General features: G+C 40.6%; 2 protein-coding genes across 5 annotated transcripts in view; one reads left to right on the forward strand and one right to left on the reverse strand.

Moving 5' to 3' along the window:
- Positions 1–372: 372 nt before the first annotated feature.
- Positions 373–13302, reverse strand: cdc37l1 (cell division cycle 37-like 1). 3 transcript variants are annotated; one of them, XM_080304375.1, is made up of 7 exons: positions 12914–13302; positions 9787–10080; positions 9602–9695; positions 8261–8376; positions 4520–4642; positions 4187–4351; positions 373–933 (listed from the first exon to the last, which is right to left on the reverse strand). In XM_080304375.1, the coding sequence occupies exons 1-7, from the start codon at positions 13016–13018 to the stop codon at positions 817–819; spliced, it is 1014 nt and encodes a 337-aa protein (XP_080160501.1). In that variant the 5' UTR covers positions 13019–13302; the 3' UTR covers positions 373–816. The 3 variants fall into 3 exon arrangements, 2 of the variants coding, with proteins under 2 accessions (XP_080160501.1, XP_080160502.1); XM_080304376.1 differs by having other exon boundaries at positions 9787–10112; positions 12914–13039; XR_013910450.1 differs by lacking the exons at positions 373–933; positions 8261–8376; positions 9602–9695; positions 9787–10080; positions 12914–13302 and adding an exon at positions 5205–6413 and having other exon boundaries at positions 4209–4351.
- A 1741-nt stretch (positions 13303–15043) lies between these two features.
- exd3 (exonuclease 3'-5' domain containing 3) overlaps positions 15044–26417 on the forward strand; it is a 48219-nt gene continuing 36845 nt past the window's right edge. The window contains exons 1-11 of one of the 2 annotated variants that reach the window (XM_026174100.2): positions 15044–15355; positions 18721–18780; positions 22104–22168; positions 22808–22969; positions 23243–23428; positions 23522–23575; positions 23703–23842; positions 23945–24051; positions 24140–24213; positions 26004–26042; positions 26138–26304. In XM_026174100.2, the coding sequence (XP_026029885.2) occupies positions 18753–18780; positions 22104–22168; positions 22808–22969; positions 23243–23428; positions 23522–23575; positions 23703–23842; positions 23945–24051; positions 24140–24213; positions 26004–26042; positions 26138–26304 (1022 nt within the window). In that variant the 5' untranslated portion in view covers positions 15044–15355; positions 18721–18752. The remainder of the gene's footprint in view (positions 15356–18720; positions 18781–22103; positions 22169–22807; positions 22970–23242; positions 23429–23521; positions 23576–23702; positions 23843–23944; positions 24052–24139; positions 24214–26003; positions 26043–26137; positions 26305–26417) is intronic. The other variant, XM_026174102.2, reaches the window with a different exon arrangement.

Raw genomic sequence — 26417 nt, forward strand, 5'->3', positions numbered from 1 at the left:
TGAAGCCCTATGACACTCTATTGATAACTCAGAAACTCTCCCTCCATTTCAAACATGCTTTGTTCCTAATCACAGGTAGGTTTGTTTTCCTCTTCATGATTAAAATCAAACAATTCAGGTCACACCCGCAAAGCACTCCCCACCTTTTTTTGTTTGTTTGCAGTAGTTACTGTTTACCAGAGCAGCAGCATTGCAGTTACAAGATTTGCAATACTGTTTGGCTCCAACTGAATCTTCTTGTACTTCAGAGGGTGCAAGGACACTAACTTTCATCAGTTACTCTCCTCAGACTTGACATGATTTTTTAAAGAGTGCTCTTTGTGACCCCTGACCTCTGTCATACTTTAAGCAGTGGATTTGCTACCAAAGTGATTTTTATCCAGAGACTTTACTGGTTAAGTATTCATTGTGTTGTCTGGATGAATTCTGTTCTGCTTTTTAGTGAGGATATTTCTCTCTTCTGAGAAAGATATACACCTAGCTTGAAGAATGCAATACCTCCAACTGTAAAAACAACAGTTATGGCACAACATGCATTTAAGCTGGCAAAAGACACTGCAACAAACCCGCTTGCCAGAGGCCAACCACGCCGACATGCTAACAGCCACACAGAGAAACGTTTGCCATTGGCACAAACGTACTTTCTGCAGGCTTTCTACTGAAAACTGTGGCATAAAAGACTGAATGTCTGTTTATTCCTGCACTATGATGTTGTTGTTTTTTTAGCCTGGTCTGCTGTATAAACAACTCGGATCGTTCCTAAACGGAGAGGTTATGATGGTGATATTAGAAAAGCAGGGGGCGGGGCTGAATCCTCTAAGACGTCTCCATCATGCGCATGTCTTCCGTTTCTGTAGTGTCGTCCTTTGTCCACCTCCCTGTGCTTGTCCAAAGTCCAGCTTCTACACAGCGCTTCATAGGAAACTCTGCCACCTGGTGATGAAATGCAAAGACACAAAGAGGTCAACAGAAATCAGAAAACAATCACAGATGAACACGGTCGCGTGCAAATCAAAATTAAAATTAGACTCAAACATAGCTGAGAGATAAGTCTACTGTGGCTTAGTTAAAGGCTCTTTAACTGCAGTTTGAGATTTTAAATATTTATCTTTAATGATTTGTTCTTTATTTTTATCAACACGTTTTGTTCAATTAAAACAAATTAGCATTAAACAAACATGTGTTGTAAGTAATATTCATTATATGGTCAGATTTCAAAATTTAAGTTAAGCTGGTTGTGCTTTTGGATTGTTACAGCTTTTTCTTCTAAGAAAAAGCTGTAACAATCCAAAAGCACAACCAGTTTCAGTTTCAACAGGCTGCATCCTCCTAAAGCTTTTTTCCCCTCTTTAGAGTTGAGTTTTGGCAGCCAGTCCAGCTGAGAGGCCAACAGAGGGGCGACAGCGCATTCTCTCAGTCTTACAAAAAGGCCTGTTGTACTGCACCCCACACATTTACCCTGTGCTATATCCCCTTTAGCAATTTCTACACTTGGATTACTCTGAATGTTGAAATCGTTTCCACAAGTCCAAATATTTTTACATGTCTGTAATCGGTTTACAATATCAAAGACTTAATTTATGTGAGACACACATCTTTACTGATCTTTTGGTCATACTGTAACACATTTCTTATATAACAGAGCTTCATCTACAGTGCTTCACAAAGACCCCTACACTGCTTTTTCCTTTTCTCTTTTACTCTACAAGTTTCTTCGTTTTCATTTTAAATGGTCATCCCAGGAGTACAATGTCAAAAAAAGGGAGTTTAAAAGCCTCCAAGACTCCTACTAATATTACGGTTTTTCCCACACACTGAGTAACCAGCCAACTATGGGAGTGGTCAGGGAGATGGGGTCACACATCAGTGTGATCAGACATTAGATAGACTTGGGAGCTCATAGGTTAAATACTGATGACCAATGTTTGATCAACACAGTGAAACATTTCTATTCTCACATGCACTTCTGTCAGGTGATGTGTGGAATAGTTCAGAGCTACAATCTGTGTCTCATAGCTTAACAGGAATTCACAAGCTCCCCAGCAGAGATGGGAGGATGACCTTCCCTGCCAACACACCTTCACTTATGCCTTTATGGGTAGAGTGAGAAGAAGGAAGCCATGCTCAGACAAAACGCATGACTGAGCACATGAAGCAGGGTGGTGGCAGCATGATGCTAAGGGCCTGCTTCTCAGCAGCAATGACAACCAGAATGCTCAGATCTGACAGAGATAAATGCAGCTAAATAAAATCAGAAACTTGTCCCAAAGCCACCCCATTATTGTGTTTGCCGTTGGCTAGTTGAACTGTCACTGGGTGGTGCACCTGATGCCCCCCCCAAAAAAATAAAAATAAAGACATAATACAAAAATCTATACAGAGATCTGTAGATGTGAGTTTACAGATGTTTCCTACTGAACAGTGAGGATGAGCGAGGGAGAATGGGATAAGTTGCCTAAGGCATGTGTGCAAAGCTTGTAGTGACTTGCTCAAAAAGAAAGCTGTAATTACTGCCCAAGAGGGTTTTACAAAAGATGGAAGTAAGATTTAGAATAGTTCTGGAAACACCAGTGAAATATTTCTTTTTTTTTTTTTTTAATTTAAATGTCTCTGCTAAAATATACTGCGTTAATTTTAGATTTATATTCCAAATGTGCAAATATTCTTTGTTAATCTATTGTAGGCATCTAGTAAACAAACATGCTAATGTATAAGTTTTTAGAGGGAATAATTTATGAAATAGGTATTTTTTTAAAATAAGGGAATATAACTAGAAAAAAATAATTTAATTAAAGTGTATTTTAAGGAGATTTTCCCCATTTTTCCATAATTAAAATTGAATCTGAAAACGTCCTTTTTTCAAAGTTCTTCTTAATAAGAGCAAACTGGAAAAGTGGACGACAAAAAAAGAAGTGTCTGTTTAAAAGACAAACAAACAAAAAAAATAACCAAATATATATAAATATATATTGTCATATCCTTAAGAAAGCCCTGACAGATGCACGTGGCCCTTCAGCTGATTCACAAATGATCAAGCAGCAATTCTTAAGGAAGGCAAATAGGTAGAAAAGGCTGAGGTATACCAGAGGCTCTGTCATGGTTTGGGCATGCTTTTTGGCCAGTGCTGTTGGAGATCTCGTCAAAATTGATGAAATATTAACACAGAAAAGCATCGTCAGATTTTGATCTATCATGCAGTGTTATCAGGTAAGATTGGCAACTGCTACATTTTTCTGCACATCAGTGAACCTAAACACAGAACCTGGACCTCAGCATTATTGAAGCAGTGTGGGATCATCTTCAGAGAATGGAACAAAAGGAATCCGACATCCAAAGAAGAGCTCTGAATGTCCTCCAAGAAGCCTGGAGAACTATTCCCGAGCGAGTTCAGGCAAACATCGTCTTCAAGCTTGTTTTCACCTTATATACCGAGTTGCCACTTATGTTTGCACATGTTTCAAGAAACCTCTGCACCCATTTTGCATTTTCTTAGCATAATCTAACAGTAGTTTGATGTTTTTGCACTCTACAGTATATAAAACTGCTTAACACGGACTACTTCAAATGAAATCAAATCACTTTTATTGTCACATCACCTGTGCAGGTACATTGGTACAGCACATGCGAGTGAAATTCTTGTGTGCGAGCTTCACAAGCAACAGAGTTGTGCAAAATACAATAACATAAACAGGCAAAATATACAAATGGCTAAATCTAAAACTAATAAATATATGTACAATATATCACTACATGTTTCTCCCGTTTTACAGAAAACCAGATGACTGTTACAGTGAGGATGGATACATGAGATCTGACTGATTTGATAAAACTAAGACTGAGGATGTCCTCTCGGGTTTCTGCTGCGCTGAAGAGGTCAAATAGCAACTGTCAGCAAATGTGTTGGCCACTTCTGATTTTACAGGTAACATTAACACAATGGGGCCCAGCTCCTTGTTATAAGGTAAAGTTTACCTTTTTGCAGCTGTGCCCACACTGTAGTGCTGTCATCATTTACAAACAAAAGAAACCACAGACACATCCCTCGGGAATGATCACCACCAAGAAAAACCAAAACTAGTTACTTTCTTATTTATATCAAAACAAGCTCAACAGTGCCATCTCACTTCTGTAAGTGATAACTGCATTGAGGTACAAGATTTGCTGGTGCAAGCTCAAGTGCACTTACTGAAGGTACTGTTGATTCTTTGGGGTCGAGTATGCAGTTTGTGCCGATATTCTGCTGTTCAGTGTTGGACAAATGACCTCTACATTTGTCTGTGTAATCTTTAACTCTCTGTTTGAAGGCCTCAAGTTCTGTATGGAAGACCTCTAAGTAGACGTCTTGTCCTTCCTGGAAAAACAACAATATGTCTGAGACACTCTGAAAGCTAGCATATGATGGCTTTTTATTATTATCTCTAGAAAACAAAGCCAAATTATTTTAGCATGCAACACTATAAAAGCCATAATAAGATGCACAACATTCATACACATCAATGATAAGAGGAATTTCTCTTACTTTGGCTTTATGAAAGAACTGTCTGAAGCAGCCTCGAGGGTCCTGCTGAGAGTTTGAAGCCATCTCCAGGATGAACTGCATCACTACAACTTGGTGTGCCACCTGCTCCATCAACGCTTCTTTCTGCAGAACACAAGTAGGAAAAGCTAGTGTGATGTCTTTGGTTTTCTCACCAGATTCAAATTCAAATTCAAATTTATTTGTCACGTACACAGTCATACACAGTACAATATGTAGTGAAATGCTTGGACAACTGCTCGTGACCTAAAGAAAACAAAAAAGGAAAAGGCTATGAATAAGATAGGAAATAAATATGAAAAATTAAAAAGGGTAAATTTAACTAGGAAGGAATAGAATATAAATTAAGGTTAAAAATGAAATAACTGTACAACACAAATTAGAATGAAGGGTAAATTTAACTGGGAAGAATAAGATAAAATATATAAATTAAAGTTGAAAATAAAATAACTGTACAACAAAATACACAATATAGAACTATATAAGAATGTATGAAGAAATCTAAATCTAAATAAATATATACACAATAACAGCAGCTGTACAAGTATTAACCGGAAATGAAGAATATAGTGACCAGTGTTGTGCAAAACCAAAGTCCAGAAAGTCCAGTGTGTGTGTAAGAACCATATGTGTGGGTCAGTACTGTGTGGTGGTGTGATTGAGAGACCGTATCGCCTGCGGGAAGAAGCTCCTCCTCAGTCTCTCTGTGTTGGTCTTCAGGGAGCGGAATCGCTTTCCTGACCTCAGCAGAGAGAACAGTCTGTTGTTGGGATGGCTGAGGTCCTTCACGATCTTCCTGGCCTTGGTCCAGCACCGCCTGCTGTAGATTGAGTGCAGGTCAGGGAGCTCGGAGCGGATGGTGCGCTCAGCTGACCGCACAACCCTCTGTAGAGCTCGTCTGTCCTGCATGGTGCTGTTTCCGAACCAGGTTAAGATGTTTCCCGTCAGGATGCTCTCTATGGTGCAGGAGTAAAAGTTCCTGAGCACCTTGGAGGGCAGTTGGAAGTCTCTCAAGCGTCTGAGGTGGTAGAGATGCTGTCGGGCCTTTTTCACCACGGTGTTGATGTGACAGGACCATGACAGGTCCTGCGTGATGTGAACTCCGAGGTATTTGAAGCTGTCCACTCTCTCCACTGGGCACTCGTTGATGACGGGGGTCTGGTAGTTCCTCTCCTGCTTAGTGCTGAAGTCCACTATCAGCTCCTTTGTCTTACTGACGTTTAGAAGGAGGTTGTTCCTCTGGCACCAGTTCTCCAGATTCCTAATCTCCTTCAGGTAGGCTGTCTCGTTGTTATCAGAGATCAGGCCCACCACGACGGTGTCGTCAGCAAACTTGATGATGGTGGTGGAGCTGGTAGTGGCCACACAGTCATATGTGTACAAAGAGTACAGCAGGGGGCTCAGAACACACCCCTGGGGGGCTCCAGTGCTGAGAGTGGTGGAGGCTGAGACATGTCCGCCCATCCTTACTGCCTGTGGTCTGCCAGTTAGGAAGTTGGAGATCCACTGACACATAGATGAGCTGAGTCCCAGATGCTCCAGCTTGGTGGTGAGTGTGGAGGGAATTATGGTGTTAAATGCAGAGCTGTAGTCTATGAAGAGCATTTTAACATAATTCCCCCTTCTAGTGTCCAAGTGAGTGAGTGATGTGTGGAGGAGATGAGAGATGGCATCGTCTGTGGAACGATTTGGACGGTAAGCGAACTGTAGTGGGTCCAGTGTGTCTGGTAGTGAAGAAATGATGAAGTCTCTGACCAGGCGTTCAAAGCACTTCATCACTACTGAGGTGAGGGCTACAGGGCGATAGTCATTGAGAGAAGCAGGGGTTTCTTCGGGACAGGAACAATGATGGACTCTTTGAAGCATGTGGGGATCACCGACTGAGATAAAGAGATGTTGAATATCTCAGTGAACACAGGAGCTAGCTGGTATGCGCAGTCTCTTAGGATACGACCTGGGATGCCGTCTGGTCCTGCTGCTTTCCTGGTGTTCACTCTCTTGAAGGCTCTCCTTACTTCATGCTCGGAGATGACGAGCACGTTTCCGGTGCTGGCAGTATCTTCCTGTCTGCAGCCGTTAGCGCCGCTAACACTAGCATTGTTGGAGACCTTAGCTGCAGCCTCGAAGCGAGCATAGAAAGTGTTCAGCTCGTCTGCCAGAGTCACGGCCGCGTTCGTCATACCGGTTGTTGGTGCTTTATAGTCCGTTATTGTCCTTAGTCCCCGCCACAGGCTCCTAGAGTCACTCTGTTGGAGTTGTGACTCTAGTTTCCTCCCGTAGCGCTGCTTCGCCTCTTTCACCGCCCTCCGCACGTTATATGACGCGGCTTTGTACGGGTCCATGTCCCCCGTCATGAGTCCCGTGTTGTAGGCAGCGGTGCGGGATCTCAGAGCGTCGCGGATGGTTTTATCCACCCACGGCTTCTGGTTGGGAAACGTTGTGATAGTCTTTGTCTCCACGGTATCATCCGCTAGTTTCCCGATGAATCCCACAACCGCTTCCGTAAACACGTTGACGTCATCGTCGGAGCTGTTTCTGAACATGCCCCAGTCTGCGTCATCGAGTGCGTCCTGTAACGCGGCCACCGATTGATCCGTCCAGCGCGCGACCTTCCTCTGAACCGGAACTTCCTGTTTCAGCCTTTGTTTGTATTTTGGCATGAGGAAGATGGCGGCGTGATCAGATTTGCCAAACGGGGGGCGGGATTGTGCCTTGTAGCCGTCCTTGACCGTAGTGTAGCAGTGGTCCAGTGTCCTTTCACCCCTGGTGGGGCAGGTGATGTGTTGATAAAAGTTCGGCGCTGCGCGTTTGAGGTTGGCGCTATTAAAGTCCCCCGTCACAATAAGCGCAGCGTCCCGGTGTTGTGTCTGGTGCTGTGTGAGTGCCTCATGCAGCTCGCATAAGGCGGTGACCGTGTCCGCTTGTGGTGGAATATAAACGGCACTTACAATGACCGATGTAAATTCCCGAGGTAGATAAAAAGGACGACACATGATGGACAGTAGTTCCAGATTTGGTGTGCAGGAGCGTGTGAGAGGAGAGGCCCTCTTTGTAAGTTCTTTACCTGGAAACTGGCCCAAATTTACTTTTTTTTTTACGTTACCTTTTAATTCACTGGTTGAAGAATTGTTAGAAATACTGATTTTTAATAATTAACATCTATCCTCCTTGGATTATTCTATATAGAGCAATATAGTGAAAAAAAGCTTCTATAGGACTATCCTATGTCCCATTCAGTAGCTTGCAGGATCACCTTTAGCACCAATAATCTGATGCAATCATTTTCTATACATCTTTATCAGTCTCTCACTATGGAGGAACTCTGTCCCCCACACAACACTGCTTCAGTTTCCAAGCATTCGTTTATGCACAGCTCTCTTACGGTCATACCACAGCATTTCATTTGTGCTGAGCTCTACACTTTGCATGGTCCATTGGAGGCAATGCATTACTTCAAAACTCATGCCAAAATAACGATCGATTGATAGATCGATCGATAGATAGCTAGCTTACGCTTTACACTTATCTTCCAGATCAACTACTCAGGACACCTCCCCTGGCTCTGTTTTTTAGCATTTGGGAATTACATGACCCACAGAGTTATGACCCACACGAAAACTGCATTATGCTGTTTATAGGATAAACTGTTTTTAGTCACTTGATGAGATGTTGACTATAATGAAGCAATAAAGTAACACCAGGCCTACTCTGTCGGCATATTACCCCTTCTTGCTGTAGACTCATGCACCACAGAATTAAGTAGTTTGCAGTTTCCTCACAGATAAGCTGAGGCATGGCTGCAAGGAATCGCTGACTGTCATCCCACCTTCGCAGCATACCTGACAAAGACAAATAAATAAATACAAGATTGATTACAGAAACTTACGACTTTTAAATATCAGTAATATATGCAGTTATTTCTTTAACACAGCAGTCAACAACTGATCTCTTTTCTGCTTTGCTGTTGTTAGCATATGCAGTATCTACTGAGCACAACAACAAAACTGCCTGTGAATCCAAATCTGTGCAAATTCATAATTTTTGCATCACCTGTCTGATCAGTTGATAACTTGGTTCCTTATTTCTTATGTAACTACCCATTAAAGCTTCTAAAGCAAAAATATACAGCCTGTGTTCAGTGAAATTATAGGTGTGATAAAAGTTGATGGCAAGGTATGTAATACAGGTTCTTCTAAATGTCCAATATAGACTGAGGAAAAAAAAAAATTCCATGACACTGAAACCGTCACCCCCCCTTGTAGCTTGTTCATTGTTCATTTGAGGCAGAAAATGTGTAAATGTTCTTATCCTTGGTTCTACTGTCCTGCTAAGTCTGTTTTACACTGCTGGAAATGCAGCTACTTTAATGCAGAACACACACCACAAACAGTTATTCATTAAAAATAAATAATTAATTTCACTGTGATCGGCTGATAAACTAAAGCAATCTCCACATCTCCTTTATTGCGCTGTGAGAAAGTAGCAACTAACGTTTAAATGTATCCAGTTTAAAGTTTCAGAGCTCTACTGTGCAGCCGTAATGTTTCAAATAAACAGGAGCACTGAGACTGAACTTGGCATTAAAATAATTAACTCGAGTTGTTCTTTATATATTTTTATCCCTATTTCATCATTATCATCTGGTAACATCTCTGACTGAAATGGGCACCACTCAGAGATCATTGTGTGCAGAGGAAGAACCATATTAGGCATGAAATGCTCCTTTTTATGTGAGTGTTGATAACCACTGCTGTGATGCCAGCAAGCTTGTTTCCCAGCAGCACATAAACAAGGCCGTAATCCATAATTCAGATATTATTATCACGTTGACGACAAGCAACAAAGTTAATATCCAACTTTATAAGATCTATTTAAAGAAGTGTGTCCTGGAATGAAATTGTTGGAATGTCACTATGCAGGCAGCTTAAAACTTATTTGAGTTTACACATGAAAACTAAATGAGGACATCCTTTCCCTTTACACCAGAGAAACAATCCTACTAAACTGCAGCAACGTTAAAGCCACAAACCGACTTGCTAATTGATGACGTTTTGGCTCACTTACCAAAATGCCTGAGCTCTTGTTCGTATTTCTGGAGAAATGTCTTACACTTGTCCTGGTCCATTTCTGCAGCCTGATGCTGGACATTGATGATACTCTGAAACAGAAAGGAAACACGGTCTTAAAATCTTGGCACAGAACACAGCCCCTCTATATGTTCATTTTGCAATGTTGTTTGGCAAACTTGCCTTATCAAAAACATCCCAACTAGCTCCAAATACAGGACTGCGGCTGGGTTCCTGAACTCCCAGCAAGCTCTCCTTGCGGCGCCACTCCTCCTCATTGTGCGTGAGCTCTGTGGGGCAGGCCTGAGTCCGAGCACGCTCTTGCTCCAGCGACTCAGAGCTGTGGACTCCTAAAGAGCATAACTGATCCTGCGCCTCAGCTAGTCTCCAACTTGAGACGATCGAGGCCTTCACACAGCGCTGCTGACTTTGGCATAGCGATGCCATGGGACAATCACAGAGGTTTGATGATGTTGGCTGGTTTGAGGTAAATGGAAAGCAAATGACTACTGTTAAAAAAAAAAAAATCAGCTAGCACTTGTTAGCAATACAATAAATGAATAAAATTCAAGAGGTTTTGCACTTCAATCAAAGCCCAAAATCTTTATGCCAAGTTTGAAATTTAGCAACATATTCCTCAGAAAGTTATTCTGAACACATCTTTTCTGGGGTGGCAGTAGATCAGTTCTTCTACTAACCAGAGGGTTGGTGGTTCAATCCAGTCTGCATGGCAAGATACCGAACCCCAAATTGCTCTACCATGGATTCATCAGCAGTGTTGGGACTAACGCGTTATTAAGTAACGCGTTACAGTAACTACGTTATTATTGTGGTAACGAGCACGGTAACTAGTTATTATGCCAAAACCAGGAACGCGTTACTCGTTACTGGGATTTAGATAGGCTCGTTATTCGTTACTTCGTGTGGCGGCTATCGCGGAGCTTCCACAGATTCAATAACATTAGCAAGTGGTGGAGGCCAGCAGGTGGATGAAGGAAAAGGGAGGCAAGAGGAGAGACCCGAAGCGGCCGCTGGTCCGAGAGTGTCAGGTGAACTGAACTTCAGGTAAGAAGTTATAACCTGCAGTCCATCTGGGTCAGATATGAACCAAGTTTAGTTGGAGTTTATTTTCGTTGTGCTGACTTTTTCGTACTGCGTGCTAGCTAGCATGATGGAGTTTCTATACAGCTGGGTGGGTGCTATGTTACTGATGTTGAACTTTATTTTATTCATAAGGTTAATTATTAGAGTTGCCAACCGTCTCGTAAAAAACTGAATCGTCTGGTATTCAGAGAAAATATTACGGGTTTCTTATTGAGGTGAAAAGGAACAGTTTGTCCCGGACTTCAGCTACAATGAAAAAGGCACAAAGCTGAAGTTATTCTGTGTTTACGCCGCACAGCTGCCTCTTCTTCTCTCATCCTCTCACCCTCCCTGTCCTGTTTCTACTTCAATCATGAAACTGATCAGTGATCAGCTGATTGGCTTTTCTCTCTTGTTTATTTATCGCTCACTTTGCGCCAGAAAGAGGAAACCAGCGGATGTCGCGGTAAACAACAGCAGCATGTTTAAGCTTGATCAGCTGTTGTTAGAATTTATTTAATATTAATTTCTACTATCAGCTGATGTTTGCTGGAGCCACGGCTGTAAAGCTGCTGGTCATGATGTCGGTTTGGATATGTGGTGAGAGGGAAACATGAAGACGAAACCAGGAGATGTCCTTACTGAATCATCAGAGCTGTGATGGAGAAACAGGTTTACCTTTTAGGTGACATGAATGAGTTGAAGGGAAGTTATGAACTGTTTCTGAGAGACAAATAACCCCAGGATCCTTTTTTAGGTAGCTGACAGCTGGTAACTGTGCAGGTGCGGATCTAGCAAAGTGTTGCCAGGGGTCCATGTAGGGCATTAACAGGGAGAGGTGGGCACAAGGAAATACTTTCTTATTCTCATTTAAAATGTCTCACTTTTAAAAAAAATAATTATCTGAGTCTTGCAACAAACAATTGATAGATTGATACATATATACCATCAGAACAGTGTACATCACTGTCACAACAGCGTTTATTTTCATTCAAAGGCTTTATGATTTTTCCTACAATGGTGGGCTAGTCAAAATGCCCGGGAGGATTTTTTTGTCCCAGTCCAGCTCTGTATGCAGCTCATCTGCAGTCTGGTGTTACCTACATCTTCCTATTCAGAAGGCAGAATTTCCGAGTTCTGAGTACAATCGAACGCACCACGACTGCAGTTTTTGTGTTGGATGTAAAAAGCAGGCTAGGATAGAATCAGGTGTGGGATTTCTCTCGTGGAAATGTGCACATTATTTTTTCCTTTCTATTGGTAGGTGGCACAGTGCACTTGTGGCAAGTAAGCAAGCTAGAAGACTGGCAATCTTGCTGGGTATCCAGTTACGGAAGCAACACATTAACAAGAGAATTCTGAGTAAAACCAAAGTTACTTTCCCTAGTAACTAGTTACTCTGAAAGTAAAGAGTAACTTGAAGTAACTGAGTTACTTTTGATAGAACTAGTAATGTAACTAAGTTACTAATTTAAAGTAACTTACCCAACACTGTTCATCAGAGTATGAATGTGTGTGCACTTAGGTGTACAAGAAAAGTGTTTGTGTGGAGGAATGAAGCAAGTTGTATAAAGCTCTATAAGTGCTCAAGTAGAGATAGTCCATTTACAATTTACCATGAAATGACTCTCTCTGAGTGGTAAATGAGGTGATCACCTAAAAACTGAGGGATGACTCTGCATCACACACTAAATGTAGTTCATTAGCTTTTAAGCTTTCACGACCGCAGTCAAGCTGCGTTTAGCTTAAGGTGGAGCATGAGGGTTAAAAATAAATAAACGCTTGTTTCCACTTCACCAGTGGTCGCATGCCTTCTCTGCTAGCTAGTAATCACACACAGCTGTCAGTGTGCGCATGTTTGAGTCGGGGGGGTTGTTACTTCCCGTTATGGCCTCTGATCCCATCAACCATCCCACCTAGGGGGTATTTCTTCCCAACCCTGATTTCAGTGGTGTACTGACAAGATAATGACGCAGCGAGTAATCTGATTACCCTATAAGCATGAGCTAAAGTACAATAGTTATTGGGCAACTGCGGGTTAGCAGCGTGAACACTGACATTTAACACTAAACTAACTGGTAAAATATCCCGTTGTTGTGTAGGGTGGAAACTGTGCTTCAGAATAACAGAAAATGTTATAACATGCACACTCCAGCTATCCCCAACAGTATTCGCTTGTTAGAATACCGTTAAGCACATCTTGAATGAGATAACTTAAAGGCCTTACCTTTTGGTGAGGGTAAAGACCACTAAAGCCTCCGGCCGTTGAAAGTGACTCACTGCTGGGCTCTTCGCTGTGGTGAAGTGAGTCTCCGTTGCCCAGCCACTCCATAACTGCTAAGCAACTAGCTGGTTAGCTCTGCTGTGACAGTGAGACCCGCTAGCTAATGCTAGCCGTGTTTGAGGAGCCACAGACAGTGTTGCTCTTTATATTCAGCCGCCTCACGAGATTTATGTGGGATCTAAATACCTGTGTGACAGCCAACAGAACAGAAAAGGGGATATGATGCATCAAAAAAAATCACTCCTGCTCCTGTGGATGATAGTGTAACAACAACAACCACCACCGTGTTCTGGCTACGTCCCCCTTTTTTTTTTTTTTAAGTGGTGACGCAAGGGACACGTGGGGAGCAACTTTAATGACGTGAAGCACTCAGAAGTTTTTCTACTGAATTCTGTTGCGTTCCAGTAAATTCTGCTATAAGGATGCTTTCTTATAGCAGAAGTAAGTTACTCTTAACTAGAAACTCAATTTTTTTAAAAAGGGAAATTGTACAGATGGTCACGACATATCTGGGTGTTTCCGCAATTATTTCTGACATCAAAGTTATTCAATATTCAAACTTTAATAAGTCATTGATACTGTAAAGAGGCTTGGATAAATTTGAAAGGAATGATTGTGTGATTGAGGAAAAAATATTATTCAATATATTGGCTGAGTTTTTGTATTTCTTACGCCCTACCAAAGGAAAAAAAAATGTAAATTTTGAATAGTACATTTAGTACCTTCATTTCTTTACATTTTCCTTGCAAAATTGGAAATGGGTTCAGTCATTTATTGAAACATTTGTAAACATACATAGAAATACAAGTTCATTAGAACTGTATCAATTTAAAGGTTAATATTTGCAAAGACCCCCTGTTCATCTGCAGTAGGCAGATTTTTTTGTCCTTCACCTGTCTAGTTTCTTCAGATTTGTTAAAGACACCCTGTAGACCACGCCAAAATATGCCGTTTTCAGCTAATAGCTCTTTGGTATCATTTTGCAAAAATCCTGTGTTATCTATTTACCACGGATGACCCTGAGAGGCCAAACGGACTGCAACTTAAGAAAACACCAGCAATAAGAAAAACGCTGCAAAATCACACAAAACACAACGGAAATAGGAAAAAACAGATTTCCAAAAGCACAAGGGAAGTGTTTCTGGGGAGACAATAATCCGACGGACCAGTTGCAGGAACCCAAAACATGGTAGGCGTGTTTTATCATAAGTCAGTCATCAGTACTTAAGTACTGATGACGGATTTTTAGGCTAATAGTTAGGCTAACACACGTACCTCTCATCTTTTATTTCCTCACAAAACCAATAGATCCTCCACTTCTTTTAAGTGTCTACCAGCGCAATTCTTAGCCCCCGCCCCCTAATGATCAAATAGAAAAACTGGACTGAAAATGTGTGGAAAAAAAACAACCGAAGTACAATGTACAAATACAAGGTAATATTGGTGACCAGTATAACGACAAATATATGACCAAACCTCAACGTTTAAACAATTAAGAAACCCTAAAATCCTCAGTTTATCTCTTTGTCAGTGAAAAGAACAAATCAGCGTCATTGTGTGTAGCATCTTCTGGAGTATTAATGGCAGTGATTGAAAATGTCTACAATTTCAGGAGTGTGCAGTTACACATTAATATGTGTGGAAGGTTAACTGCAAGAGATTAGACAGGATTCATATTATTATACCTTCCCTACTCCAGTTTGTTGACAGACCACGCTGCTGCGATACAGAAAACATAAAAGCCACTACACAGGTTAGAAAAAGGAAAAATATTACCTACTCATTCTGATTGCCATGTTACGGGCAATTTAAAAATGTAGTAAACAGAAGACTGTTTTGCATAGACATTTGCAAGAATGGATCAAAGCATCAAATTTGTGCAAAAAGAAATGAAAAAAAATGCTTATATTGTGTAACTAAGCCACTTAATTATGTGGAAGATGAACAAAAAGTTTTAATTCTTTTTTGTGTTAAATTGCGTACTGTGACCGGACGGTGGCGGTAGTGTACTTTAAACTGCCAGGACAGACCCCCACAGAAAAGACAGAGCAAGAAAATCGTTGTGGAATATTTCTCCCTAGTTTCAGTTTACAGGCAGCATTACCTATTGGACTCGTACCGTTTTAAGTCAGCTCCGTATACATAGAGTCTGCTGTTACATATTCAGGTTTGTAGTTGGAGCTCTGGCATGATTTATCAGTTATGGTGTGTGAATATGTGGCCAAAAAACACCAAATGCATGTATAGTTTAAAAGGAAGCGCCGCCTAAGACCAACTTATGGGCGAAATTGGCCCACAAGCTGACCAAACAAACTGATTATAATGCATTAACGCGAAGCTACAAGCGAGCTGGCTTACTTGACGTTTGCTAACTGTATAAAACTGGTGAGTATATTCGTATCGATAACGTAACGTTATACTGTTTTGAATAAACATTTATTTCTTGTCGACGATTTAACAAATAAAGGTTATCTGTGTGGTGAAGAGCAGCGTGACAGCCTGGCTTTGAGATTATGTAGCTAGCTAGCTTACACTGAGTTTCTTCACGTTTGATTTTTGACCTTTTTAGACAATAAACCTATTAGAGGTTAACAATAGCATTCACACAGATACTTACAGAGGGTGTGCTTTTTGACTGGGCCACACGAGATCCTGTTTTTTAAAGAGAAAGTGTAGAGGAAGTTGGAGGTCTTTCTGTCACCACGAGGTGGGGATAGAAGATAATTAAAAAAAAAAAAAAAGACTCCACTGCAGGTGCCGTATCTCGTTTCTCATACTCTGTAGTCTAAAATAGATGCTGCTGCCCCTGACTGTGTCAGTGCCAAAGGCCCCTTCTAGAGCCTGCAGATATTTACATTGGAGAAACAACCGGTTTTCAGGCCCACAAAAAAACATCCTCAGTATTAAACTCACACTCACTGCCAAATGGCATCTTGCCCTTTCCCAGGCTGCAATTCCCACAGGTTTCCCTTGTTGTACTGTTGTATTTATTAAATTTATTTATTTTTTTAAATTTGAGGACAAATGGATACAAATGCAGTACTAGTACTATACAGTACTGCAGTTATTTCACCGCTAGTAATATCTTAATGTTTTTCCTAGGAGAAAGGGGGGAAAAAATAAGAGTTTGTATAATTCTTAACAAGCTTGAAAGTCCATATTTGGTCTGACAACCTTTGTTGTTCAACATAGCCTGAACTTTCTTAGGCAAGCCTCAGGAATAGTTCTCTAGGCTTTTTGAAGGACATTCAAAGCTCTTCTCAGTCCAGATGATCTTGCACTGCTTCAGTCATGTTGAGCTTTGGGGAGGCCAGTCCATAACTGATAGTCTTCCACTGTGTGCTTTTCTTTCCAAGCATTAAAACGCCACTGGCTGAAGTGCAGCCCCAAACCGTGACGGATTTGCCACTGTGTTTTACAGAAGGCTGTAGACCAGGGGTCTCCAACTCCAGGCCTCGAGGGCCAGTGCCCTGCATGTTTTAGATATCACCCTGGGTCAGCACACCTGAATCAAATGATTAGTTCATTACCAGGCCTCTGGAGAACTGCAAGACATGTTGAGGAGGTAATTTAGCCATTTAAATCAGCCGTGTTGGATCAAGGACACATCTATAATCTGCAGGACACCGGCCCTCAAGGCCTGGAGTTGGACACTTCTGCTGTAGGCACTCACTGTTGTACTCTGTTCTCACCGCATCTGTACAAACTTAGAGATGGACCGATCCGATATTACGTATCGGTATCGGTCCGATACTGACCTAAATTACTGGATCGGATATCGGAGAAAAATAAAAAATGTAATCCGATCCATTAAATATCACGAAAGCACCTCACAAAACTTGCAACACGCCGTAACTCACCTCAGAACGTTAGCACGTCGGAGCAGTATGCATCACGTGATAGAGCAGCTGTGGCATGCGGGACCTGTCGGTGGTCTGGATAGCATGTGGAGCTTCGCTAGCAACCCGGCATTTCATCTCCGACAAAGTTATCCCCGAGAGAAGTAAAGCAAGTGTGTAAGTCCATCTCTGAATGTTTGTAAAGCATTCCTGCGTTAAGCTTAACAAACGATATATGGAGCGACTGCCTCTCCTGCTGCTACTTCAATCATGAAACTGCTTAACGATCAGCTGATCGGCTTTTCTGTCGCGAGTCCGTCTCTCTTGTTTGCTTTTGGCCCACTTTGCACCAGAAAGAGGAAACCAGCAGCTGAACAACAGCAGCACGTTTAAGCTTGATCAGCTGTTGTTAGAATGTATTTAATATTACTTTCTACTCGAGGATCTTTTTCTACGTAGCTGACGGCTGGTAACTGTGCAGGGGCGGATCTAGCAAAGTTTAGCCAGGGGGGCCGATAGGGCATTAACAGGGAAAAGGGGGCACAAAGACATACTTTTCTTTCTTATTGTCATTTAAAATGTCTAGCTTTTAATAAATAATTATCTGACACCCAAAGTTTTAATTTGATGCAAAATGAATAGAAGTCCATTACTGTATATAGTAACTATTAAGTCTAATATATATACCCTAGTAAGCTATAGTACTTTTTCCTTTGTGAAGGTACCATCTGTGCAGTCTGCAATTTTGTTGAAGAAAGATGTTGAATCTATTTAATATTTCTTGAAAAATAATTGATTTCTGTGCATTTTTTTTCACACTGCATCAAATTAAGGTTGATTACGTCGATTAAGCATCATGAGGTGGAGCGTGAGGGGTGGTTCCCTATTTTTTATTTATTTATTTTTGTTGTTGCTGGGAGTTGGAACCCTATTAGTTAGGTTGCTTAATATTTATGCTAAGTACTCTTTAAAATACCAGAATAGGGAGGATGGTGTAGGTTTAAGTTTATTAGATTGATCAGTATTGCTGAACTATGAAATATTTTTTTTGGATACAGGTATAACAGAATAGCTTTAGTGTAGTTGTTGTTTTAAACTTGAGTATGAACTTATACAAAATGCAGCAAGATATTTAAAAAACAGTTTTGTTGATTAAAAAACACTATATCGGATTCATATCGGTATCGGCAGATATCCAAATTTATGATATCGGTATCGGTATCGGACATAAAAAAGTGGTATCGTGCCATCTCTAGTACAAACTGACAACTATTTGAACGAGTAATTTCAAATGTGGATTCATCACTCTATAAGATCTATTACCACTGATATTCAGTCCAGTTCTTGTGTGAACTGGAGTAATTCAGCCTTTCTTCCTTGTTTCCCTCACTTAAGAATTGCCTCTTGACAGCCACTCTTCCAGTGAGGCATTTCTTATATTACTTAATGGAACAACTGAAGGATCAGATGCATCTCTCAGGTCCTGTGTCAAGTCTTTGCTAGATTTTTTTTATTTATTTTTTTCATATTTCTTCAGAATGTGACTTTTTTTTAGGGACACACTGCACACCATGTTGAGAGATGCCGATTTTCTCTGGCTAGGGAATTTTTCATAGATTCAGCTAAAAAACAAAAAAGTGAACAAATTATGTAATTTTGCAATAAGCTGCCAGTAAAGTGCCTAAAGACTGAATTTAACATTGGGTCTTTGGAAACTTCTGTAGACAGGATTCATAGGGCAAATTAATAAATGGTTCAACAAAAAACCAAAAAAAGCACACAATGTTATAGTATTAAAACTTTGCCTAAAGATGGCCGTGTTTACACATATTATCCAAAAAATATCCGTTTATTGTGACAGTGAGATATTTCAACAGTGTGTTTTGTTGTTCCTTCTTTCTACACCTACAGAGTGATAGCGGCACCTCATCCTGCAGACAGAAATGAGCCGTACTACTCCAGAGGCCTCGGGTTTGTACCATAGTTTTCTCACACAGAGACCTCCTATTAAGGTTTCTTCCAAACAAAAAAGCCCATTTAGGTAAACTGTAGATTTGGTGGTGGCTATGAAGACTAACACACAGCTGATTAACATCAGTGACATGTACATTTGGAAGAGAGGAATGCTCTTTAAAAAAACAAGACATCACGAGCTTTGCAATAAATTTATTTTTTCAAACATTTTTGTTAATTGAGTTTCATTTACTCAAGCATAACTTTTTTTCAAAAATCTGATGGTCACAAATAACAGGAAAGCTTCTATCAAAAAAGCTTACGCAAAGTTATTGTGTTTTTGCAACAACCCTGGTGTTTAATACATACGGACCAAAGGCCAGAACCAGTCCACCAAAAGGTTCAAATTTTTTTTGTAATTAAAGTTTTTATTATTTTGAACATTTAAACTAACATAACATAAGAACACAAAACAACAAAAACCACACAAAATTATAAATAATAAAAAAATTTTGTTCTCTTAGAGTCTCTGTTTGCTGCTCAATCTTCCCAGCATTTTCTCGCATGCAGCATTTTCAGTCATTTTCAGTCATTTTCTCCTCCACATTTTCAGGGTTGGAGTCCGAGGCTCTTTCCAGAGTGTTAAAATAAGACGAACAAACGTCACAAGCCCAGTGTTTAACACTCTGAAGCCTGCTTTGTCTAACTGTGGCACCTCGCGTCTGTCCCCCAGTAGGCACAGTCTCGGTGATCTAAGTAATTGAAATGTCACCCAGCCCTCTATATATTTTAAAACATTTTCTCATATTGGGGAGACCCCCAAAAGGGTCAGATTTGACCAAATTGGAAAATGTGAAATTTCAAAGGAGGGCAACATTTTAAGATTTTCACAGCTGCCTTACTAATAAAAACATCACCCATGTCCTTGTGTAAAACACCAAAGTAAGTTATTGTTTTCCATTAAATAACTGAAAAGTACAGAGTTTTGTAGGATTACATTCCTGAATTGAATCTTATACTTGTTATACTTGTCTACCCTTTAGGCATGTGTCACTCTATATTTGGTGGAATCAGCTTGTAGTGGGTCAATTACGAAGAGGCAGTTAACGTGTAAACACGGGTTTAATAAGCATCAAATTCTTCAAGTCCTTATATACTCCTCCATTTCACCATTCTGTGATAGCACCTGTTGAAAGCCTTTTCCAGCACCTCCAACAAAATTCAAAAGAAGAGAAGTACTTGTCGAAGAATGTTGTGGCATCCTTCCAGTGAAGTTGAGCCACTTGCGCAACTGCCAAGTCGCACTGAAACTGTTCTGGTGGCTGTAATGACACCAAATGCCCCTTTTAGACACTTGATCTTTGTGTTTCCTTTATTTTGGCAGCTGCTTGGCAACATGCAGTCAGACTTGTCTGTGGATTTAAAACCGTCTAATTTTCACTGATATAGTTTTATCTGCCTATAAACATAAATTCTAAAGATGCACTCGGATAAAGTGCATAATTTCTCCTCCAAATTTCTGATTTTCTCACGTTCACAAAAAAGAAAGGAAACGAGTCACCTTCTAAGGGGTGAATGAGTGCATGTTCTCTGCATGTGTCTCTGTATTTGTATGTGGTGATAGGGTTATTATGTTATAATGAATGGGGAGCCTCTAGCTCTGTCATTCATCCACTAGCCAAGAGTGTAAAGAAGCTACATGCTCAACATTCCTCTCCTCTCTCCCCTTCTCATACAAACAGCGAGACTGAAGTGGGTTGTGGTGTTTGTGTGAGTCCCTGTGCACGTACCCTATGCATGTTCGGCAGCAGGATGAATGAGCGCGGGCAGGGTGCATAACAGAAAAGGAAACTCGGCGGCCTTTCAAATGTTGAGAACCGTTAAGTGGACTTTTGTGATGCTGTTTTTTATGCATGTCATAATCCATTTCATACAAAGCCACCATGGGTAATAAAAAAGCAGTTTTGTCAAGTAGCTGAATATAATTTAATGTCAAGTAGAATTAAATTAAAAACACCGATAGATTTTAGGAAATGATCTAAAACAAATGTAAAGTTTGCTCTTTGTGGATCAAAACATGGCAATACACTGATGTAGTGCAACTAGCATTTTCATGAATAAGAAATCCAAATAGAGTCAACATAAAAGTGAGATAAAATTAGGCAATATTATTATACCAGTATTGCTGCAATTTAGTGAATTGCAAATTCACTAATTTAGCGTGAGTTTATTAAGAGAAGCTGGAGAATTGAAAGGAAATGTTGATTGATTGAGGGGAGAAAACAAAAACAAGCTCTACTAAAAGGGCCGCTGCAGGAAGATGAATGTAAAATTCATCTTTAACGGGGAACATAATAGGCAAAAAGTGTCACACCAGGAGAGGTGCAGCAAAGAAAGAGGCCAGCTCAGAGAGAGGAGGGAGAGGTCTTTTCGTCTGCTTTCCCAGGCTATGCATCAGGAAGGCTGTATTTTTTACACCATGACCAGCGCATAGCCTTTTCCTGGGGAAATCCGAGACAAAATCAAGAGAGACTGGTGCAGGGAGGGAGAGGAGAACAGGAAAAGTAGCCCTGGGAAGGAAGAAGGGTTGCGGCGGTGGGGGCAGATACGGTGGAGGCCACACAGCATGAGTGACAGAGAAAGAAGCTGGAGTTTTTGGGAATGCTCCGTGGAACACACGCACAGGCAGACACAAATTGTAAAACACACACGCATGCTCACAGCTTCTCTTGTTTCCAAGCTCTCGTACCCACCATGGCATTCCTAAAATGTGCTTCGAGAGTCTTCTCTGGAGTATTTTGGCTGCACATTCAGCTGGAATGCAGAGCTAATGCTCGGTTCCTCTACTGTCCAACCAGCCTCAGCTGTTAATCCGATGTTATGGCTGCTCTGCTGTGCCTGTTAAAGAAATAATGTTTGACGTTATGGCTGCTCTGCTATGCCTCTTGTAACAGTATTTTCTAGTGGATCATGTTACTGCCAAGTTAAGAATTATGTGAGACAGAAAATAAGAATTCAAAAGATTGGGCAAACAAATTTAACCTTTTGTTTACAAGAATTGGGGAGGGGGTCAACAGTATAAATTGCTTTAAATCTGTGCAAAACGTATAGCGCCAACTTGTGGCTTTTGGGGTTTTTTTCAGAGGATTTGCATCTTTGAACAGGTCAGTTTTCACAAAAAGAGCTCTTATAATACCCCAAAAAGACATCCATTGAAATAGTTTTAGTTTAAAATAAGTATAACTCCACCTCTGATTCCTTAACATGTCAAAGGTCAAAGTGAAATCCCACTGTGTGTGTGTGTGATTGTCTCTGTGCCTGTGTGTGCAATATGCCCCCAGGTCTTGACCCTGCCGTGCTGAGAGACCAACTCTTCGATCTGTGGAACCGGAAAGATCTGCAGATGGTAAGAGTCACTTTCACAGCGTGTGTCAGGTCCATATATGCAATACTGAGTGTGTGTGTTTACAAAGGTAGCAGGATTGGAGCTTTTGTGTGTCTGTATGAAGCATTTGCACAGGAAGGAACAAGTGAGAGAAAACCCTGAATCCTTAAATGAAGCTCACCTGTGTGTGTGTGTGTGTGTTAATGAGGAAACCAGACTGCCTGTCAGTAGGAAGGAATTTGTGTTGCTCTGAATGAACTTGAGATCTGTGTGAGTAGGATATTGAGTGCTTAACATCTGGTTTGCAAATTAAAACAGAGTCTGGATTTGTCACTCATATATTATTTTCTCGTGTAGGAAGTTAGAGATTGTTTTTTTTTATTACTTTTTACACAAAATGTCTCAAAAGACTCATATATGCTGATGGAGTTAAGGCATTTTCTGACTCTAACTTGAGTGTAACACTTTGGCTTCACAAAAACATTTTTGAAAGATCCACTTTAAAGTCATAATAATAAAACAGAGTAAGCAAGTGCTCAGAGTTGTCCACAAGGTTTAGATTCGAAGTAATCTACCATCACACTTTAATGTTTTATACATTCATTCAACCTTCTCCTCTATTATAGTTTTACCACTCCCTTCTCCTCTGTCCACCCACAGCTACATTTGGCAGCCCTCCAGGGATTTTCAAAGCTGTCTGAGCCTCTAGAGGCCTTACTAACAATCCTGGAGAGTTGTCCGGGCAAACAGAAAGGTCGGAGCCACACCCTTGGCCATCACATACTCATGGAATTCCAGACATGGATTAAGGAACATCCTCAGGTAGATAGGCAAGCAGTTACAAACCTGCTGTTGTGGTTAGCAGTCCGACTTTTTCATCCTTTTGTGATTTTGAACTGTACACAAAGGCTTGCTGACTTTATAGTTGTGCCATCATTGAGATATTTGAAAATGAATACCTGAGCAATTTATTTTATTAGTGCAGACTAACAAACCTTCTCATTAACACCTCTGTAGTAGTGTAGTATTCTTTAGTGTTTTAAAAGGGTGTTTTTGATTTCTGTTTTGGATTGGGGGTTTGTGTTCTTCATACAGGTCAATCTGAGTTCAGTGTCGGAACAGCAAGCAGTGGCACTCCAACAGCGTGCTCTCAACTTGCTAACAGATACCCAGCCAAACTTTGTAGACAGTCTCATAAACATCTACCAACTCAGTTCACTGGATCCAGCCATACTCCGATTGCACATTACTTGGTTGCATGCTCTCAGCTTCTACAAAGAGGTGGGTGCATGATTTCATGATATTATTGTTGTTATTGCAGAAATGTTTAAGACAAAATAAAATCATAGAAAGTGAAATTTATAACCCCCACAGGCAGCAACGCTCGGTATTAAGCTGAACTTACAGGAAGAGTTAAATATGGAGGAGGTGAGATATCCAGTCTTTGTTGTCCTTGTATTTATTTATTAATTAACCATCAAATGTCTTCTATATAAACTCACTATTAAATCTCTATCCAACTTCCTAAATTTTCATCTCCTATGTTATTCTGCAGATGTGTGTACCACTAATCGTGCAGGATAAGATGTCGGTGGCCGTGTCCTTTGTCTCAGGCTACAGTCATCTAGAGGAACGATTGGTTAAACTTCTAGACTCTTGGTGTCACCCCAGCTTCTGTGTGGAAGAGCTAAACAGGTATGGTACACGTATGTGAACTTGATACAGGTGTCGACATGCAGAGCCTTAAAAGAAAAAGAAAAAAGTTGTGTAACTGTGTGGGTACGCATGTTTCCACAGTCAGTTCCCTCGCCTTAATCTGACCAAACAACGGATGGAACAGATTCAACCGAAAATGCTCACCAAACACGTCCTGCGACTCATGGAGAAATTCAAGATTGATAAAGGTGGATGATTGGGTGCATGTTTCGTTCATGCATATTGCAGGTGGATGTCTCGGGCAGAAATTGTAGTGACCTTGTCTTTTTGGTGCAGGACTGTGTCCCAATGCACTGCACAAGAGGAGACTAGACTCTCTGCGTTTCCTCATGTACAAGAGGTTTGTGGAGGTAAGTGATGGAGCAGACGTTCAGTTTTATTTCAACGTCATTATTTTTTATTACGTGCTGTCATCAGCATTCACCTTTATTTCTTTAGCTAAACTGTTCAGAGTAAAGTAAACCAATGAAAATGGAAGACAGATATAATTTTTGTTTGTTTTCCAACAAAAAATTATTTCTGACATCTGTTTGTTTTTTGCCAGTAAAAAACAAACAAATAACTTAGATTTGTACAGCACCATTCAAGAAACTCGAGAACGCTTTACAAAACATTAAATAAACTCTAAACTCATTAGGAGGGGCATAAATGTGATCAGTGTGTTTAACAAGCTCGTGAGTTTCCCTGCTAACTTACAGTTCAGTGAGCTGTGCTTTAGTTTTTACGTAGTGATATACAGCTATGTGAGAGTAAATGTTTTCACGAAATTCTATGCAGTCCACTCTTACTACTTTTATAGGAACTTAAAAGGTGATGTAGCAGCCAGGTTCTGCTAATCAAATACAGTTGATTGATTTGACAGTTTGCAGGTCTGGAGCGTTCAGCTATGCGTTAACACAGTGCCATAATCTTCCCAGCAGTCCATGTCCCAGCAAATTTCACTCCAAGGTCAGACTGTGCAATGCTCAGAAATCCCAGGACTATAGCTTCAGTTAGCATGTGAAGAACTGAAGTAGGGTACAGTTAGAAAACTGAACAACTGTGGCTTGTTTGGAAGGGTTGCCAAGAGAAAAGCTTCCTCCCTCTAAAAAGAACGTGACAGCAAGTCTTCTGGGACAATGTACTTGGACAAATGGAACCAAAGTGGAGATGCTTGATCATAATGCATGGCTCCATGTTTGGTGAAAACTAAGCAACGCACAAACACCTCATACCAACTGTCAAGCACAGTAGTGGAGAGATTTGTTTTGCAGCCACAGGACTTCGGTGCCTTGCAGTTACTGAGTCAGCCATGAACTCCTCGGTATAACAAAGTGTTCTAGAGTCAGATGTGAGGCCATCTGTCTGACAGCTAAAGCTGGGCTGAAATTACTTCATGCAACAGGTCAATGATCCCAATCACAGCAGCAAATATACAACAACATGGCTGAAAAAGAAAAGATTCAATGTGTTGCAATGGCCCAGTCAAAGTCCAAACCTCAGTCTGCTTGAAAAGCTGCGGCGGGACATTAAGAGAACTGTGCATAAACAACTGCCTGCAAAACTCAATGAACTAAAGCAATGTTGTAAGGAAGAGTGGGCCACATTCCTCCACAATGATGTGAGAGAGTGATAAAGTCATACAGAAAATAACTACTTCAAGTTAATGCTGCTAAAGTTTGTTCTGCAAGCTATAGAATCAATAGGTATACTTAGTTTAGTCAATAGAACTTATTTTTCCACTTGACTGTATGTATTATTTTTTGTGAAGTAGCAGTTCAAAGTGCAATTTAAACAAAAAAGCAGAATGTGGTAAGAGAGTGTCAAATCTAATTGTGTGACATAAATGCACAAAAGGGGAAATATAAAGTTTACTAAAAGCTTTTGAAACCCACGTCTGTGTGCTTAAGAGAAGAAATGATTTGTTTCGATAAGTTAGAGAAGATAATTAAGTCTTACCGTCACTTTAACTGACACTGCTTGCAGAGGATGAAAATGTAGACTGAGGACTAGTAGACAATATGATCAGATATTATTATTATTGAATTTTCAGTTTAGCAGTACCCTATTGTTTAGCTGCCAAATTCTCCTCACATTGTAGATTAAAAATTGTAATGAAGAATAATTAAAAATAGCATTTTGTATCTTTTTTTCTTCGTAGAAAGGCATGACAGAAGAGAACTGGATTGACCATGTACAAGTGGGTTTGTATGTGTTTATATGTGACTTGATGAAGCCTAAATTTGTATGGCGCTATGTCTTGTATGCAGTAAGTTTATTGTTGTGTATGTATAGTATGTAGTGGCAGATGACCTTGAGCTGCAGATCCACTTGGTGGAGATGTTGGTGAAGTACTCTTGTCTTCGGAAAGCCTCCCAGTGGTCACTGAGATACAGCATCCCCAGATATCGACTTCCCTGTGGAGTATGGGAAACCCAGCAGAGTCTACCACGTGCTCTACAGTAAGTTGGCCAGAACATGTATAAACATCTTCTGTTACGCAAATTGTGGTATGTACAAACTGTATTTTTTATATAAAGGGAACTGTGGAGTCTAATTTTTCTTCTCCACATCC

Source organism: Astatotilapia calliptera, chromosome 7 (assembly GCF_964374335.1).
Source record: "Astatotilapia calliptera chromosome 7, fAstCal68.1, whole genome shotgun sequence".
NCBI lineage: Eukaryota > Metazoa > Chordata > Actinopteri > Cichliformes > Cichlidae > Astatotilapia > Astatotilapia calliptera.